This window comes from Cyprinus carpio, chromosome A11 (genome assembly GCF_018340385.1).
Source record: "Cyprinus carpio isolate SPL01 chromosome A11, ASM1834038v1, whole genome shotgun sequence".
NCBI lineage: Eukaryota > Metazoa > Chordata > Actinopteri > Cypriniformes > Cyprinidae > Cyprinus > Cyprinus carpio.
In genome coordinates this window covers 10,650,071-10,669,152 of record NC_056582.1, presented here as the reverse complement: position 1 = coordinate 10,669,152, position 19,082 = coordinate 10,650,071, and the positions used below count along the sequence as shown (strand labels likewise).

At 36.8% G+C, this 19,082-nt stretch overlaps 1 protein-coding gene across 2 annotated transcripts in view; it reads left to right on the top strand.

Moving 5' to 3' along the window:
• Positions 1-19,082, top strand: part of LOC109055013 (succinate--CoA ligase [GDP-forming] subunit beta, mitochondrial) — a 97,220-nt gene that overhangs the window by 62,140 nt on the left and 15,998 nt on the right. Inside the window, exon 10 of one of the 2 annotated variants that reach the window (XM_042766191.1) lies at positions 6,285-6,416. The exons of the other annotated variant lie outside the window; for it this stretch is intronic. Coding sequence (XP_042622125.1) covers positions 6,285-6,401 — 117 coding nt within the window. The 3' untranslated portion in view covers positions 6,402-6,416. Of the gene's footprint in view, positions 1-6,284; positions 6,417-19,082 lie in introns of those variants that run through there. 2 annotated transcript variants of the gene reach the window in all.

Here is a 19,082-nt window from a genome sequence, read left to right as displayed (position 1 = left end):
AGTGATATAGTGAAATATCGATACAATTTAAAAAATCTGTTTTCTATTTTAATATATTTAAATGTAAGTTATTTCTGTAAAGCTGAATTTTTTAGCAGTCATTTCTCTAGTCTTCAGTGTCACATGATTCTTCACATGAATATGCTGAATTGATGCTCAAGGAATATTCTCATTATTATTATCAATGTTGAAAGCAGTTTTGCCGCTTGATATTTTTGTAGAAACCTTAATACAATTTTTTTCAGGATACTTTGGTGAATAGAAATTTCAAAAGCCTTTATTTGGAATATAAACCTTTTGTAACATTATAAATTACTTTACTGACACTTTACTGTCAAATTTAATTAATCCTTGCTAAATAAAAATATTAATATCTTTAAAAAAATAATAATATACTTTGAATGGTATATTATATTATATTATATTATATTATATTATATTATATTATATTATATTATATTATATTATATTATATTATATTATATTATATTATATTATATTATATTATATTATTAACGAAGAAGGTAGAGATGAAAGGAAGAAAGAGAGTGGAACCATGGTGAAAAAGGTAAGGAAACAAGCAAGCAAAGGTTACAAACTTCTTTAATCTCATTAATGGACATATGACATTAACAATTGCCATCAACCTCCACCAAAATATCCATGTTCATGTCCACATACAAACACATCGTTCAGTGGGCTTTGATCTCTATTAGATCAAACAGCACCAAATATCCCTTTTAGTTAGAATGCCTGCATTTTAGCAAAGAATGAATACATAAATAACCCCCATTCAGAATAATATCAGTGTTGTATTGTCAGTATTTAATAAAAGAAGGTTGTTCTGCGTAAATGTTAGCTTTTGATATCAATCTTTTAACCTGGGCCTCTGATTTTTTTTTTTCTGAGAAACCTCATAGAGGACTTTATATCCAATTTGTAAGAGAGCCTCTGTTTGTTAGCTTTTCATTGACTAATGCAAGACCTTATTGGAAGAGACACTCAACAGATGCTTTTGATAATTTGCTTACAATTGTGTCATCTTTTTTTTATTATTATTAGTCAGAAAGGTTAAGTGCTGCCTGCCTCAATCTAGACTTTCACTTTGATCTGTTTAATGGTACAGCTACTCTTGCAGGCTCATTGACATTTTTGGTTGAGTTTAAATAACATGTGCATAGGTCCATGTGCAAGAAGATGGTGACTGAAATTTAGTAGTGGCTGTTTGGTTGTCCTGTCCATTTATGCAATGAGAAAAGACCATTCAAACAGACACTATGCTTTTTATAGACGTTCAAATATCAGAACATACTGATAAATATGGTGCCTGTTTTAATATACTTTATAATATAGTTTATTCCTGTGGTATCAAGTCTGAATTCATCAGCCATTACTACAGTCTTAAAGGGATACTCCACCTCAAAATGAAAATTTTGTCATTAATCACTTACCCCCATGTTGTTCCAAACCTGTAAAGGCTTCGTTCCTATTCGGAACACAATTTAAGATATTTTGGATGAAAACAGGTAGGCTTGAGACTGTCCCATAGACTGTCAAATAAATAACAGTGTCAAGGTCCAGGAAAGTATGAAAAGCATCGTCAGAATAGTCCATCTGCCATCAGTGATTCAACAGTAACGTTATGAAGCGACGAGAATACTTTTTGTACACGAAGAAAACAAAAATAATGACTTTATTCAACAGTTCCTCTCCTCTGTGTCTCTCCAAATCAGCGTAGCACTTTTTGTGTCTCTCCAAATCAGCGGGGGTAAGTGATTATGTGTATGTGTATGTGTATGGCATGTGTAAATATTTGTGTGTGTGTGTGTGTATGTATACACTGCCCATATAAAAAAAAAAGTCACATATAATATTTTTGTTGGATTTAGCTTTGATATGAAATTCGCTGTTTCATTTCGTAAGCTTTCTGCAATGTACTTTATTCCCATCCAGAGTTGCATTAATTTTTGCCAGGATCTTGTATTGATGATGTTAGAGTTACCGCTGCAAAGTCTTCTCCAGCACATCCCATGCCATATGATTTATATATAATATATATATTTTGTTTTTTTTTTTTTTATATAGCATATTCCTGATATTACTTTTTGTTTGGTGTTATCAAAAATGGTATGGTGAATTCTGAAACTTCACTGGTATTGGCATCGATTACCAACACTTGGTATTTTTTCAACTCTACTTTCGTGTACAAGGACACAAGTAGGATCTGTCCCAGACTTAAGTTGTTATCTGTATACTAAACCTTTGAAATAATGAATGATGCTGGGTTTATCTCGCTCAACCATCCCCATGAAATTTTCATTAGATAACCTTACTATCACTCTGTCTTTTACCATAGGTTACACTTTATTCATTAAGTGCAATTCTGGTGTTTTATATCCTTGTCTAATTTGGTTTCTGTATTGATTACGGTGTATGAAGTTTTTCCTTTGGGCCACTTTGTTTTTCCCTTCCGACACAAATCTTGGTCAGATAAGGTCTGTTGTATTCCTAAGTGTACAGCTGTCCAATACAGATGCTAAATCTGATCTGGTCGTACACAAGCGCATACATCACACAAGAGGGCGCAAAGTGAAAATGTTGTTCCGATATTTCCCTGTTATCTCCTCCGAATTATTTCCTGCGATCATTACACACGTGGATCAAAGGAGGCCTGCATTGCCTGAGCTCTTCGTTATCTGTCCCTGTGTCTCTCTTTGTCTATCTCTCTCTCCTAAGTTAGAACGTGTTTTAAGGCACTGTATCGATGAACAACCTGGAGCTCTTCTTGATATTAATTAGCTTCTCTTTCCTTCATTTATCAATGGCTGCCAGATAATGGTGTGCCAGGACCCGAGAGAGCATAGCAATGAGGATAAAGAAGTCATGAGGGGAAAAAACGGGTAAGAAAGGACTTGGTTATGGCAGAGAGTGGTAATATGAATGATGAAACATTCTAGTGTTGTTTAGTCACTTCCTGTCATTCTTCTCCTCAGCTTACCTTGGGTTTGTGTGTGCACGCGTGTGCACGTTATCATATATTCATGTTTGCCTATGCAAATTATTCAGAGTTTAACCAAAAGACATGATGAACCAGAATTAATGAAGCACAGCTGAATTACACTTGCAAAAATGTTTAAATTGATCCTTTTATGTCATGTTTTCTGTGAGATTTTTCACCAAGGCTGCATTTAAAGTGAAGTAAAAACAGGAATACTGGAAATATTATTACGAAATAATATTACACTTTTTTTCAGGATTCTTTGATAAATAGAAAGTTCAAAAGAACATCATTTATTAGAAATCTTTTCTAAAAATGTGAAAGTCTAAAAGTACTGTCACTTTTAATCAATATAATGTATCCTTTACTGTACATTATTTAATTGTAAGCTTTTATGAATCTGAAGCTTTGCAGTGCGTCTTTTGCACGCGTCACATCGCATTAATGTGATTATTTTATCAGTTGTCTATGGGATTGCGGGTTTCATATAGTGGTAGATCATAATGAAGAACCTCTCCAGAGCACTTTATCTTGTATGCGTCAGGAGGAATGCATGTTATGCAGTTCTTCACATCCTTGAGATGAATGCATGCCAACTAAAGAATGTTCCATAACATAACAAAAAAGAAAAATCGAGAGTTCTGGGTCTTTCTACTATTAATAAACTATATCAACTATAAGAGGGAATGAAATGTAACTACAGATACCTAAGAAAGGTACAAGGTTCATCTAATTATGTTAGACATGTTCCGTCAGCTCATGCCCGTCACACACATACACAAGGCGATGTCGATGAGGTGCTCAGCTGTAGGGAGCCTTGTTGGGCTTTCGGGCACTTCCTGCTGCTCTTTTCAAGTGTCAAAGGACTAATGGAGGCCTGATGAAGCAGATGAGTCCTTGCCTGGAGCTCTCCCAGAAACACACACACCCAAACACTCATGTAATGCTGGGGCCAGATGCTGATAGCAGAACAACTCGGGCTCATATACGCACATGTGTAACAATAGAAACATAAATTCTCATCCACACATCTCTTGAAAATTTGCACCTCCATTACTTCCTTAACCAAGAGGGCGACGTGAATTACGGGAAGCATGTGTAGTCCTCAAATTGAAAAATGCATGAAAATATGCGTATTACCGCTGAGACTAAGAAACCATCTGTCCTCTGGTCTCTTAAATGATGTTGAAATTACGTCGTGAAAACGGTCTCAAATTCAGTTACGTTCATTACATGCTGTTTTCCACTTCGTTTAAAAAGATTGCTGTTGCATTTAAGCTCAGCTTGCCATCCGAAAAACATTCCCATAGAGGACATCTCAGCAACATAGCCAGCTTTTTTTTCTTATCTTGAAGGTTAATTTTGAAAGGGATTGAATTGTCCTGAGTGCCCCCTGCCTCTGATGAGTGTCCGATTGATCTATCCGCAGGGACACTCTCCGTTCGTGTCCAGCTTAGGCCCGGCAATAGTATTCGACACAATCATGAAAGAAGTGGCATTTCAGTAGCGCCAAATCAGGTCAGACAGCCTACACACACCGCCTACCAATCATCGGTTTATACACTTTGCATATTTATTTATATTTCCAGCCATGGATTTTCACCTGCTGTGAACCTCGCCGCTGTCCTTCTCCAGAAAGTAGCGGTTGATTGAAAACTCTCTCGTCTGCTGTTCTTCATCTGGAGAAGATCGATAAAGGAGCTGAGATTGGAGCTACACTAATTGAGTCGTTCTTTTACTGTTATTGCGTAGAGAACCGTTTTGTCATGTCAACGGTTGTCCCAGATACAGCAGTACTCTCTCTTTTTTCATCCTCCCTCCATTTCTATCCTCTCATGTCTCTCTCGGAGCCTTTCTCATCTTCCGCTCTCCCTCACAGGGACCAAGGGGAATTAAGTCCATAATGAAGTGAGTCTGTCGCGGCCCAGCACTTCTCGTTCCCACCAGCAAAAGTGCGGACCATTTCTTCTCAGTCAAACTCTAATTTTTTTACAAAACATTATACCATTGAAAATGGAAAACCATGCATGCGTGGTGAGCTGAACGTTTCGTATTTTCTGGAGAAAGTTTCCTAGTTCCTCTCCAGGTGTTCCACAATGGATGGTCATATTTGGACTCCAAAGCACTGCCGGTGAAGAAAAAGTTATTACTTCTCCAGCTTCTCTGTTTTCTTGTCTTTTCCTCTCTTTTTTTGCATGACCATCCATCAGATATCGTAACAACCATATTTAAATGATTTTACTAAAAATGTCATACAAAAAATCATTTACTCATGTCATTATTATGGTACACATCAGTGGCAAGTGGTGACTTTTTTAACCAGGTATGCTGAGTACAAAGATTATGATACATTATGATAAGTAATATTCAGAGGGTGGAGAGATGGGGGATTCCCTCACTCTATATGTCTCTGCATGGACTGAATGATTTTTTTAATTTATTCTTTTATTTTCTATTCCCAGGGAATAAGCTCCCACCAGGGTAACAATAATAGACCATGCAAAATACCAAAAAATTAAAAAAAAAAAAAAATTCTTTAAAATATTGCCAAGTAACATTGCAAACAACAATAAAATCAGAGAAGGACTTTAACTGTAAGCGACACAAGTATACAGAAAACAAAGGTATTGTTTCCTATTTTTTTCCTAATGTTTGTTATTATTATAAATTTTATGTGCATTTTTATAAACCTTTTTTTTTTATTGTTTCCCGCTTGAACATTGTCTATGACCAGATATGATTTTAGTGGACTTTCAAACTTTGATTTGCTTGAGAAAGCTTGAAAATATGCGGTTATGATGTTTTTTTTGTTGTTGTTTATTTTTTTCATATACTTTAGTCGAGTTAGTTTTGCATCAAACACAATGTAATTTTCAGCAATTGATATCTGGCAGCAACAGCTAGCGCATTTTTCTGCTTGGGCGAGTGCTTTGCGGACAGCTTACCTCGCGCATGAAATCAGCCGCATACCAGAAAAACACTGAGAACGCACTATAAACCTGAAAATCATAGCGATAGACCGGTGGCAAGAAAGCTGTGGAGAATCCGCTCACCTGTTTTCAAATAAAGAATTTTACATACTTATTCCCAACACTTTATTAAGCTTTAACTCACATCTCAAATGACAAGGGATCAACTTACAACCTTTTTTTAATTAATTAGCGGTTGAATTCATTCTCTCAGACAGCCTGGGTATGCGGCACATTTGCAGCTTATATGAACGGAACGCCACTGGTATAAATACTGTATATATATCAGTGACTATTGTACTTTTTTAACCTTGTAGGCTGAGTGCAACAGCACAGTTTTCTGCTTGGGCGAGCAATTCGAGGACAACTTTTCTTGCACACCAGAACAGAAATCACCCACATGCCAGCAAACCAATGAGAAGGTGCAACGATAATGACAATTCATAGCAATTAAGTGCCTGTGGATCCGCTTTCACAATCAAAACATTCAGTAGTTTGGCAAATAAATAATTTACAGAGAGTTGCATACTGTATGTATTACCAAAATTTTATTATGTAAGCTTTATGTTACACCTCAGGTTACAAGGGAGTTTCTTGTAATGTTAACAGCTTTGTGTATGTATATACTGTCATTTGCTAATTTACTAACTGATGATGTTTTTAATATCTTAAATTTATTTGGTTATTTAACTTCTGATTTTCTGAACATAATTTTCCAAACAACAATTGCAATGTAAAGTACAAAGGACAGTGTATCAAATCATTTCATGAATCATTTGTAGACAGGAAGCAATGAATGAATTGTTTTGTTTTTAATTATTGTTCTCTTGTGCGGCCTTTTATTGAATTTTGTTGTGATAAAACCCAACTCACTGTGTCATAATTCAATTATATGACATTTTCTCCCTTTTCAAATGTATCTTGATTAGTAACTCCGGTCTGTCTCATGCCTCATAAAGAATTCCAAGCTTCAGTTTTATGAGTGTGTCACTTGCTGTGGGTTACCTGACCTTCAGCAATTCCTGCATTACATTATCACCATGAATATTTGAACTTTTTAATGATGAGGTAGCAATGCGTATATTTAGCAGTACCATTCTGTACATTCAGTGTTGTCAGAAGTGTCATGGCCATTCAAACTGAAGCATGTGCTCTCTCTAAAATGCAGTGGAAATCATGCATTTCTAAATGGTCTAAATCTCTAAATTTATGATCATCTCATGCATGTTCCATGAACTCTGGTTTACCTTTACTTTTCCACCGCATATTCTGTATAGATTATTAGTATTGTTAATGTTACCATAACAGCAAGAAGATTGTGTGTCCTGTCAGAAAAAAATAAAAATAAATAAATAATAAAAAATAAATAAACACACAGTCCACTGACTAAAGACGTTAGACAACCCAGCATGGCACCGCACTGCGTAACTGGCGTGTTTGTCTTGTTAACATCTAAAAATATGCTAAGCAAGCTTATTATGTTGCCAACTTTACTTAATAAACCTCCAATCTTCCAAGTCATTTTTGCATGAGAGTCTGGAGCAGAGATTGGTGGGAGAGAGTCATTTTCACGTGTACATGATATTTTTTAATTCAGTTAGCTAGTTTACTTGGCAGTTATTGTTCTAGTTAATGCATTATTTAACAATTGCACCACCTCTTTCAATTGGATAGAAATTCATTTGATTGCACTTTGTCCAATGATTTTCTGAATGAGGTGTTTTCATTCTGAGTGAGCTGTCAGTTGGATTATTAGCCTGCATGTGAACGTAGCTACTGATTCCTACTAATAAGTGAATTATACACTCAGAGACTGTGAAGTGCATTGATTGGTTTTTCATTCTACTCATTAGCGTGGATCATGTCCAATACTTCCCTACTGACAAAACAATAACAATGGGCAGAGTTTGGATCCTGGGGTGCATAAAGATGAGATCCAATTTGTCTAATTTTCATTTCACCAGCTTGCAATGCACTTCCATCATTATATGAACACCTACGGTTGACAATTCCGAACATGATACCCCAGACTATTTAGTTGGCGAATATTACCTCAGTTGCTAAATGGGACATTAGCAAGGTTATGATGTGCAGTCCTCCTGAAGTAGCTCATCATATCAAAGAGTTTCCAGTTATAAACCTGGTAAATTCACTGCTGTCTGTTTAGCTCCCTGTTGATTGAGTTCAATGCAATGCTAACAATGCAGCGCGACGTATGAAGGTAGACAGTAGGAGACTCCTTAGACTTCTCTGGTCTCTTTCTTTATACTGTATATTATTACACTAATCATAATGAGTTTGGGACTATAACGACTTTATTATTTTATTATTTTTTATGAACATTTCAGTGATGGTGTGTGTATATATATATATATATATATATATATATATATATATATATATATATATATGTATATACATACACACACACACACACACACGTACTGTATACATACACATACATAGCAGAATTTGTTCTGTTTAGTCGTTTTCACTGTTTTTGGTCTTAGATCAATTAATAAAGGCAATGTCTTCCAACCCCCTCCAGTTGCATCATTAGCATTTCCAATCCATCCTTAAATCTGCCTCCAACCGTTCATACACTCATACCATCTTAGGGCATGAACACTTGTGGTTTATTGCTTGTTCAGAAGCAATGAAGCAGATGTTTGCGTTCCTTGTTGCCAGTCACCTCGAAGCCCTCAGCATGAGGATTACATTGATGAATAAGTTCAGGAGACCTCTCTCTCTTTGCTGACAGCTCTAAAGTCAAAGGCATTATGGTGCTTTCAGCTGTGCTTTATAAAGCAGAAAGTTGACTGGTGTTCTTCAATCCTTCATTATCTACTAATACAACTTCAGATTTAAGCTAATAACCCATTACTGTATACTAGCCACAGGGGTTAGCTCGTGTTAGGGTTAGCTGACTGCATGTGTGTTCACAAACAACCACTTTGTGTTTAAAATGAACCTAGTAAGCCTGATATCTGAATGTCTGCCAGTAAAGATTTCCATTGCCAGTTATGGCTCACTAAAGTGTGCAGTATGACTTTAAGTTAAATGTGAGTCTTGCACTGCAATTGAATGTAAATTTTGCCTCTGTAATTTAATAGTAAGCTAGTCATTTGTTTGTGAGACCAAAGAAGCAGAGATGGTTTGAGAATGGAGAGCAGAACAGTTCTAATCAATTCAGATTAAAGCTGTCCCATCACAACCCACAACACATCATCCCATGCTATATGTGTCACTTCTGCATAATAATAAACTATTGCCTACAGCACTGGTTCTCAACAGATTTCACTTCAGGACTCAAGTTTTACACTGGTCATCACAAATTGTGTTCATGTTTTGCAGATGAGGGCATGTCACAGAACCTGTCCGTATACTGTAGGGACGGGAATCTTGAAGTTGACTGCAGATTGTTTTGATTTACAGTCCACTGGGTTTTGTTTTGGTTCCTAAGGACTTTTTTCTAATTCAGAACAGTTCAGTTTGGGTCAATTAAAAATTAGATTTGGTAACTTTTTAAAAAGGATTTATATGATTCTTTTTGACAAATTAGCACTAAAATAATAGAGAATTGTTTTGGCCGTTGACAACTTACAGGGTTAGTTCAAACAAAAATGAAAATTCTGTCATTTACTTTCCCTCCCTCTCTCATGGTGTTCCAAAACCATAAAACGTACAGTAAGTGATTCTCACGTGTGAAGCAAACTCAGCTGAACTTCTGTTTTTACCATGTTTGATGTGCTCTTTGTATGTGTATGTACTTTCAATGGATAGACCAAAAAAAAAAAAAATAGTTTGCAACGATATGAAGGTGAGTAATTGTTGACGATTTAATTTTTGGATGAACTCTCTCTATAAGATAAGAGATGTGTTTTTTTCTCCCTTTTTAAAGTTGATAAGCAAACATATGACTGGCCCACTGGGAAAAATCTTGGTGTTCCTTATTTTCAGCCTATTCCTATATTCAGATATTCAAAAAGATAGCACTTGTTGAAATAGTTGTACTTTGTGTCTTTCTGCCTCTAACTTGCACACAGTCATCTTTCTGTTCAGTTTAGGTACTTTATTATATGCCACTTGCATCTTCATCTTAGTCTAGGGCTTGATTTGCCTGTAGCTGATACTTTTGCGACAGTTTCTTGCACTTATTATTAGTAGGGGGCCAGGTGGAGACCCTGGTCCTGAAGTGACTCTCTGAGGACAAGGGCCTGGGCCTGTGCCATAATTAAGCTAATGACAGAGCCATCACCCTCAACCAGGACTCCTCAATCTTTATGTCACATCATATTTTGCATCACTGTAACCTCAGATTGGTTTTGCAACCATATTAATTGGGGTTGGTGTAGTTTTATGCTTATATCCCACTTATATCCCGCTCACTCTCTCTCTCTCTCTCTATGATATGATGAAGCATGCTGAGATGTGTTCACTGAGATTACTGTCAGCGTAATTTGGCTTGCAGGGGCTTGGTTTGATATCAGGCTTATGTCTGATCAGCACATCTTTTTTACCTTGTAATGGAAAGACGATGAGAATTGCATGAAATTTCTTTCATTATGTGGCTGCTGAAGCACGCGGTCTCTCATAGCTCAGGTCAAGCCCTCACTCTCTGTCTATCTGGCCTGCCACAGTGGTCAGTTTCACACTCAACAGAGATGATTTCCAGTCAAACAAAACCATGTGCCAGACATTAGCCCCAATCGTTGTATTTCAGCAGCTCCTCTGTTAAAAAAAAAAAATAGAAATCAATAAGAGAAAACATTCAAAGCCATGTTACTTCCCAAATGGCCATTCCACAATGGGTTACTACCATAAAGTGACATTTTATTGAGGCTTTCTGAGCAGGACATGGAAGTTGAAGGTCAAGTTCACCCTCCAGAGCATTTTGACATCTTACAGTAGTAATGCTGCTTTCTCAAATCTATCATTATTTACTATTACTGCCATGCACTTTGTCACATATGATGTTAACAGCATTAAATTACTGCATATTTTATTGGCAAGATGTCTGAGAAACATGTATTACCAAAGGCTGTAGACTAAAGGCCCATTCACACCAAGAATGATAACTATATTAGTGTCATCATCAACTGACTCTTAACGGTCCATTTATTGCATGTGCATGCTGTCATTATGTTGTCTGCCACTTAAATGCTCAAGCTCATCAAAGTCTGATGGATTCTGATTGGCTGCCATTGCCTTTATTGTTCATCAACTGGAAAAAAATAGAGTGATTCCAACAGTATAGCTCCTCTGTATCATTATAGTTGTGTTGTGGACTTCACTATTTTCATGTCATCTGTGCTGCCAAGTTATTACATTTTGATGAAAGATTATGATTTTTTTAATAATGTGCTCCAATGTATTTTGCACAATAAGACCAGAAACATGTATTGAGAATACATAGAGTCCATTTTACTTTTGAACTTTCTGGACTTAATTCTTTCAAAATCAAAATGGGAACACATTCAAGCCACTGTGAGGATTCACAGTTATGATATTATGCCTTCTAGTTGTTGTTGTTGTTCTACTTCTGCATTCCTTTGTGGAGATGCTGAATGCTCTGGCCAGTACCCAGTAGAGTACCTGCTTTCTGATCTTCTTACAAAATTCAAGGCTGGTCTCCAGTTAAGTAACAGTATGTTCAAGGCTTCTTTTGGTGCCATTGCACTGTAACCACCCAGCAAAAGTTCAATCTGAAAATATTTCTGTCTCTAGAATTGCAAATACTTTGTTGACAGCTGGGATTTCCAATCCTCAGGGAGAACAAGTGACAATGTTCTGCAGTTGTTATGTGCGGAGGTGTAGGAGTTTTACAGTCTGATGAAGAAAAATAGAAGGTGAATGTGCCCCATGGCATCTGTTACTGACGCTGTTTAAGGAGGCTCTACATTTCTAAAAAACAAGCAGCACCTCACATAACCACTGATGTTAACACCAGTGTAGCCCCCTCAACATGATCACCCTGGGATAGAGCTGTAGTCAAGTCCAGCTTTGTCGAGTCCAAGTCAAGTCCAAGTCCAAAAGTTTCGAGTCCAAGTCAAGACTGAGTCCAAATGAGAGAGTGTTCTAGTGTGTCTAGTAAGAGCTTGATTAGCTGGTTCAAGTGTGTTTAATTAGGGTTGGAGCTAAACTCTAAAGGACACCGGCCCTCTAGAACCGAGTTTAGGGCTGTAGGGTCAAATTATTTTTTATGTACTTTATTTACATTTTATTTACTTTAAAATGCTGCTGTTTGCTGACATTATGTCTGGGGTCAGAAATTAAAATGACTGATGCCTTGGCACAGCGCACACACGCAAATCTCGGGTTATGACGCATTCACGCGGTTAAAGCTAGAAGGGATAAGTTTGGCACTACTGGGCATGCGCACATAAATGCAGTGTAATTTTTGTCATACTGTACAACATTAATTAGTATTTCATTATTGTAAAAGGTAAGTTTAAGGCTGGGGTAGGTGTAGTCGTTAATAAAACACAATCTAAAATCTAAATTAAATTTGAAACATCTAAACTTTTCAGAATGCAGCAAGTGCACCGCTGGTCATGTGACAAAAATCAACAAATCAGCTTCGTCCTTTCCCATAACAAAATTGAAAGCTAAGCCAAGATGGAGAAACAGCTGATCATAGCTGTACAAGGATAGCCATTTTTTTTTTAATAAATTTATTAGCAGAGCTACTGCAAGGGATTTTTAGTGCTGGAAATCCATTTATTTTTTGCTGAAACTTCTGCGTCTTCATGGAGAGCAGGTCATGGTTGCCTAGCAACGGCAGACGCCAGGGGAGTGCAAGCATAGAGCGCAGGCTACAGAGTACTTTGGAAAAAAGGAGAAAGCGGCGCGACATGCAAATTTGGTTTTGTTTTGAAGGCGAAAACCAAATTTTGCTGGACTTGGTCGAGACCAACAAGAACATTTGGCGAGTCCAATGACCAAGTCCGAGTGCAAACACCAATGAGTCAGAGACAAGTCAGAGACGATAGAAAAATGTTTCAAGTCCGGTCTCGGTCCGAGTACTACAGCCCTCCTCTGGGATTCTTAAGATGGTCGTAACATCCATGCATTCAGTGTTCAACATTTTGGTTAAATTAATCAAACTGTTCTTGCAATTTTTCAATGGATTCTTACATCCATTACTCTGTGAATAGAGCTTCCTTTTTTATCTTCCTCCTGAATTCAGCTACATTTTATGTGGTTTTCTGTCTCTCACATTTCCCATTTTCTACACCACTTCTGTCACGACCTGTCTGCACTCCAGCTCCTGTGTTTGGAAGTACAGAAGTGATTACATTGTCCATCAGCAGCTAGAATGTCCGCATCAGCCTGTCGGATTGATGTTTGACAGAATAATTAGAAAACTGTCCACTTCCGTAATCACTGAAGCTCATCTTTTAGGAACGCTTTCAAAGGCCTCCATCAGAGGCTGATGGGAAGGTAACCTGTTGTTCGTGTGTATGTTTGTGGGTAATACTGAAAAGGAAAATGATTTATGAGAGGTAGATGAGAGCATAGTCGATGGGAGTGAATGTGAATTCTGGTCCCTTTTAAAGCAAGTCAGGCCATCTTGGTGATGCCCCTGGGCAGTGATTCCCAGTCATGCAAGTTCAGCTCCTGTTTACTTGATTAAAGAAAGACAGAAACCTAAAACTGTTTGCTCAGCTTGTGTTTCAGTCACAATCAGTGAGATCCGAAAGTCTGAGAATTGAAAATGCTTCTGTGTTGCATGTTTCTAATGTATTATATTTTACTTTCTTTACAAATTATTGGCACTGTAAATTTAACACATTCATTTTATTTAGTCCAGAAAAAAGATATGAGTTTAATCATAACCCCTTTCATTATCTTGACATTTATATTGTGCATATTTGCTTTGACAAACAAAATGTTAAAAGGCATTGCAAAGTGTGTCCTTTATTAACTTAGATCTAAATCTTGGATGGACAGACAAAATGGATTGTAAAATGGATTGTTGTGGACAGTAGGATAGTGATAGGCTTATGTCCAGTATTTATATAGGGGTTGGACGAAAAATGTAAACACCCATTATTATAGGGGATAGGGTTAGTCAATATTCACCTTAAAGACACTGTTTCCACTAAAACTGACCAAAAGAAACTCACAAAGCCAACATCCATGAAAGATCTTCACTTGCTAAAACTAAATACCACAGCAATGATAAAATCATGGTAAAACACCTTAACAAACAAATATTGCCTATTTCCAGGTGTTTGCAATATTGTGTCCAACTTCTGTATATCAAAGAGATTAACACCTTCAGATTCTACCAGTCTCATTAACCAGACTTAGTTACATGAGAAGGGGACGCCACCTGTTGAGAGTGTGTCCCTCTTGCTGCACTTTAATGGCTGTTGGACAGGGGATCAGGCTCAGTGTGAAAACTTCATTGACTCATGGATTGAGGGCCACAGCTCATCTCAACCTGAGCTAGACTATTTGATCCCTTTAATACCTGAGCAAAGCTGCAATGGCTAATTTATAGGCTTCTGAGCTATGCAGATTGAAGCTTCAGTCCGCAGGTCTTAAGTGTCTGTCAAGGGGCATTTGGTCCTGCCACGGACCACCAGGGAATGGAGAGACTCTCACCCATTTTAACATCTCCGTGCTCTTTACACACTTATTTTTAATGAACAATTGGAAATAGATACACATTTCTAAAATACCAGCCTAGTCTTACGAGGTTAATGTTGCTTAGTGATGTTTATTGGTCAAAGCACAATTTTCTGTACATTTCTGTAATTTTTTTAAACAAAAGAAATATGCTTTTTAAATATATTTTCATACAAAAAAAAAAGACATACAAAGTCAAAAGGCTTCAAAGGAAGGTCAGAGCATCAATAAGTTTTCTCAGAATTTGGTGGTGTGGAAAAATGTCAAATGGTGATGTTTCCTTGTGCCAGTGTGTTAACATGACATTTTCTGATGCACTGATAGGAGTTCACATGCAATCGGTGTGTCCATTATTTCAAAGATTTGATGTTTATGGATCAACATGTTTTGTGATATTTCTGTATGCCTTAAGCAGCCTGTGATAAAGAAAGGGGTAGGAAGGAAAAAGGGAGGGGGAACGGTGAGTGAAAGAGAGAAAATTCTATCAATTTTTAAATTACTCATTTGGTTTGGGTGGAGAGGCAGCAGAAACCAGTCACTGCATTTCAATAAGTGCAGTGATACAGTGATTCACACAGATGAATCACAAATTAGTGGTCTTAAAAGGTCCTATTTTTAGAGTGGGCTCTGCTGAGGGCCAAAGCTCCATATCAAAATAGTATTCCATCTATCTGGATTAAAACGCTCTGGGGTTATTTCATCCCTGCTAAATTGCCTTGCATGCTAAACAGTGGCAGTAAAGTGAGTTATCCAGTCCCTGTGCACACTTTCTTTCTTTGCTTTATCATCATGGCTATAAATGCATATGGCAAACACAGTGTGCACACACACACGTACTGTATGTGTGAGGGATTACAGTATATTTGAAAAATATATTAAAAAGTCTATTAATGCCCTTAGACTTGCTCTTATTAATTATTAATTACTTATTACCCTCAAATGTCCAATAACAGGAAATGTATTATGATATAGTGAGTTGCATTCGGTTGGTTATGTGGTCATCTATATGTCAACCTCTATTAGTTACATAAAAAAAAAACTTATAATATAAAAAAATAAATAAATAAAAAGTGCAACTCTTGGAAGTTTATGAGGGAAAGGTTATTGAATGCACCTTGTGAAATATATAATCCATATATGACTATAGATAAGAAGAACTGTGTAGACTTAATAAACACAAAGTATCTTATACTATTTACTACTTCACAAACTCATTTCATACATTTTTAATAGAACATAATTGATTGTCGCTTCCCGTCCTTGTCCGGCAATAGCTACCACTTCCAGCTAATGGCTAATAGGCTTACTTTTACGGCTGTTGTTAAAGACTGGTGCTGCGGCCATTAGCAAGTGTCATTTTTTTTTACAAAGGCTGAGACATGTCTCTAAACTGTAACTAAAAGAGGCTGATTTGCCTTGCAAAAAAGCACACAGCTGCCCTTTAGATGCCTCATTGGCTCCTAAGGTCCGGAGCAATTGGAATCTGAATCATTTGGATAATTGACCTTCTGCACGAATACATTAGAATAAATTAATTTTGATTGGCCACGGAGCGTCGCGAACAAAGTAGGAGGGACTGTCTTTTATATGCAGTGTTGGTTTGTTGCGATGAATCTCAGAGGTGATTATGTATGCCATTCTGTGTGCATTATGCATTTCCTCAATTTAATAAAGTAATTCTGGCTCGCAGCAAAGCTCAGTAACGCAGTCTACTTGCGGCAGAACTCTATGATTGAAGTAGATGTTGGGGATGTCTTATGCGGATATGCACTGCTATAAATTTTTCTTCCCAGGCCTATCAAGGGAAAACTGTATACGCACACAGTCTGTATACGCACAGGTAAGCTACAGTACAGCTAGCAGATCTCAAGGCCAGCAGTATGCGGTGTGTGTGCGAGGGCCGTGTGGCCTCGGTTAAGTCTGTCTGCACTGAATTTGGTTGTCTGACACAAAGATTTCATGTGTGGTGTAGTAGTTGATAAATTTCACTTCAGGAAGGTTTAGGTGAGTTAGATGCAAAGGTGCATGCACCTCCATGTCGACAGCAAACAGCATGTGCAAATCACTTTACTTTCATAATGTGACTTCATTTATCAACCAGGAATGTAAGAAGCAGACTTTCATGTTTTAGAGTTTGCAGTCAAATGCAGGTTGTTGATTAGTGAATAGCAGCTATTTTTTTTTTCTTTTTTTTTTCTTCAGATTTAGTATTTTAACTAAACCAATGGCACCAGTCCAGTTGGAGCCAAAAATCTTTATTTTTTTAAATCTAAATATATATATATATATTTTTTTTTTTATTCAGCAAGGGTGCATTACATTGACCAAAAGTGACAGTAAATACTTTTACAAAATTACAAAATATTTCTTTGTATTTTACTTTCTAAAAATTTCAAAAAACTGCCTCTTCATTTTTTTTTAATTATCATCAGTACAAGTACTAAAATAAATGTCAATGGAACAATTAAGGAACTGAATCTCTTAAATTCTTTACAATTCCCATCTCTAGTTACAACTGGGCCAGGTGATGTCAGTAAAAAAGGAAAGTCATGTCATATGTATCAAGAAGGTAATTTGTGTGATACTTTACTTCACTTTACATCTCTCCATGTGGTAAAACACCTGTTTTCTGTAGTTGTGCCATGCAACTGTAGTGTGCAACCACCTATATATACTAAAGTAAGAGATATAATACCATCAACAAGTTCCTAAATTAAAGAAATGACAGCGAGTCAGATACCATAGCTGTTCTGATACGAAGTACAATTCAAGTCAGTTCAAATTTAGTGAGATCCCAAGGCTGAAGGACTTCTTAGGTCTGTGAATGTGTAAGTTGATTCTGCATGCATCTTCCTATATTTAGCAGGATTTCTTTTCCACAGTGCTTTTCTGCTCTCCTGTATTCAACAAACAATATTGTGATGTTGCATGTGTTCATTTGTGATACATTTGCTGTCTGTTGAACATCTCTGTTCCCCTGTCTCAATGCTCTCTGATCGACACACATTAACCCCTCTGAGGGTGTTATGAGATATTTATGTCTGTCTGTCCCTGACGACTTGTCTCTCTCCGGGATGAATAATGTTCCTGCCACTGTCTGCTGATGTCAGCCGCTCAACACAGCGTCTCTGTGTGTGTGAGCATGAGCGAAAGTCTTCATGAGAGAAAATGAAATCTGCCGTCTTGACTGACATGTGTCAGCTTTCTCGCCATGCTTGGTTGCTCGCTATCATTTTTTGTCCCGTCATTTTATAATTTCTGCATATTTTAAAGTGTCACTGCATGTTTTTGAGTGTCACAATTTTTCCACTCTCATTTTTTCATTGATGAAATATCAGGACAGCTTTTGTATGAAAGATGTTCTGTCCCAAATCATAGTGAGCTGCCTAGTGGCTACATACAGTAGGGAGTTGCCTTTTAAGGAAGCATTATAACCACCATGGAACCCTTTTAAGTGACTGATTTGGACTCTACATCAGTGGTTCTCAAATAAGACGACTCTGAAAACTTGGGGCCACAGGATGACTTTTTTTATAAGTTTTTACATTTCTAAATTATTATTAATATTCAATAGTTTTTGTTGTTATCATGTTTAACAGCTAACAGCTTGATACTCTAATATGCAATAAAAATATGTAGAATACGCAAATATTATGTAAAGTAATGCAATTTTAATAACACTGAACTTTTTTTGTTTACGTTTCAGTATTTAGTTAGAATTTTTCACTGAGTCCACCAACAGGGTTTTTTTTTTTTGTTTGTTTGTTTTGTTTTTTGTGCAGAGCTTGTTGCAGTGTGTTCAGGGATTTTCTCCAACACAAAGGTTACTCATTTTGGCTTAAAATTTGACTAAAATTGGGTGTTTAAGAGCCTTTCACATCACTGTATCCATGATGTCTTGAAATGCCTATGATATTTTACACAAATTTTATATAAAATAAACAAATTTAATCATGCTGAACTGATTTTTTAAAAATTATTTTTCTCACTTAATCCACCATAATAGAATTATTTTTTTACAGAGCTCATTGCAGTATATTCTGGGATTGTCTCCAACACAAAGGATACTTGTCTTGGCTTAAAAGTGAACCAAAATTAGTTGTCTTAAAGGCTACGCCATACCCTCGATATCTCAAAATGCCATCTCACTAGACAGCTCACTATTTTGGATTTTGGAAAAGAGCAGTGATGTATGAATTTTGAATCAGTTTTCCATTTCTCCATTTCCACCTCCATATCTGCAGCACATTGTCTTTCGAGACCTTTGAGACCTCTAGATTTCTCTCATAAATGAACCTGCATCCAAGTTCAGATTTTAAATTGAGCTTTGATGGGCATTCGCTTGGCTTCCGTGCATTTTTTTTTTTTTTTTTTTTAGGTGGTCAGGAAGAAACATAAGACTTAAAAACATAAGACTTAAAAGCACAGACATAGTAGGGTATGTGTGTTTCATAGTAGGGTATGTGTGTTTGTACACA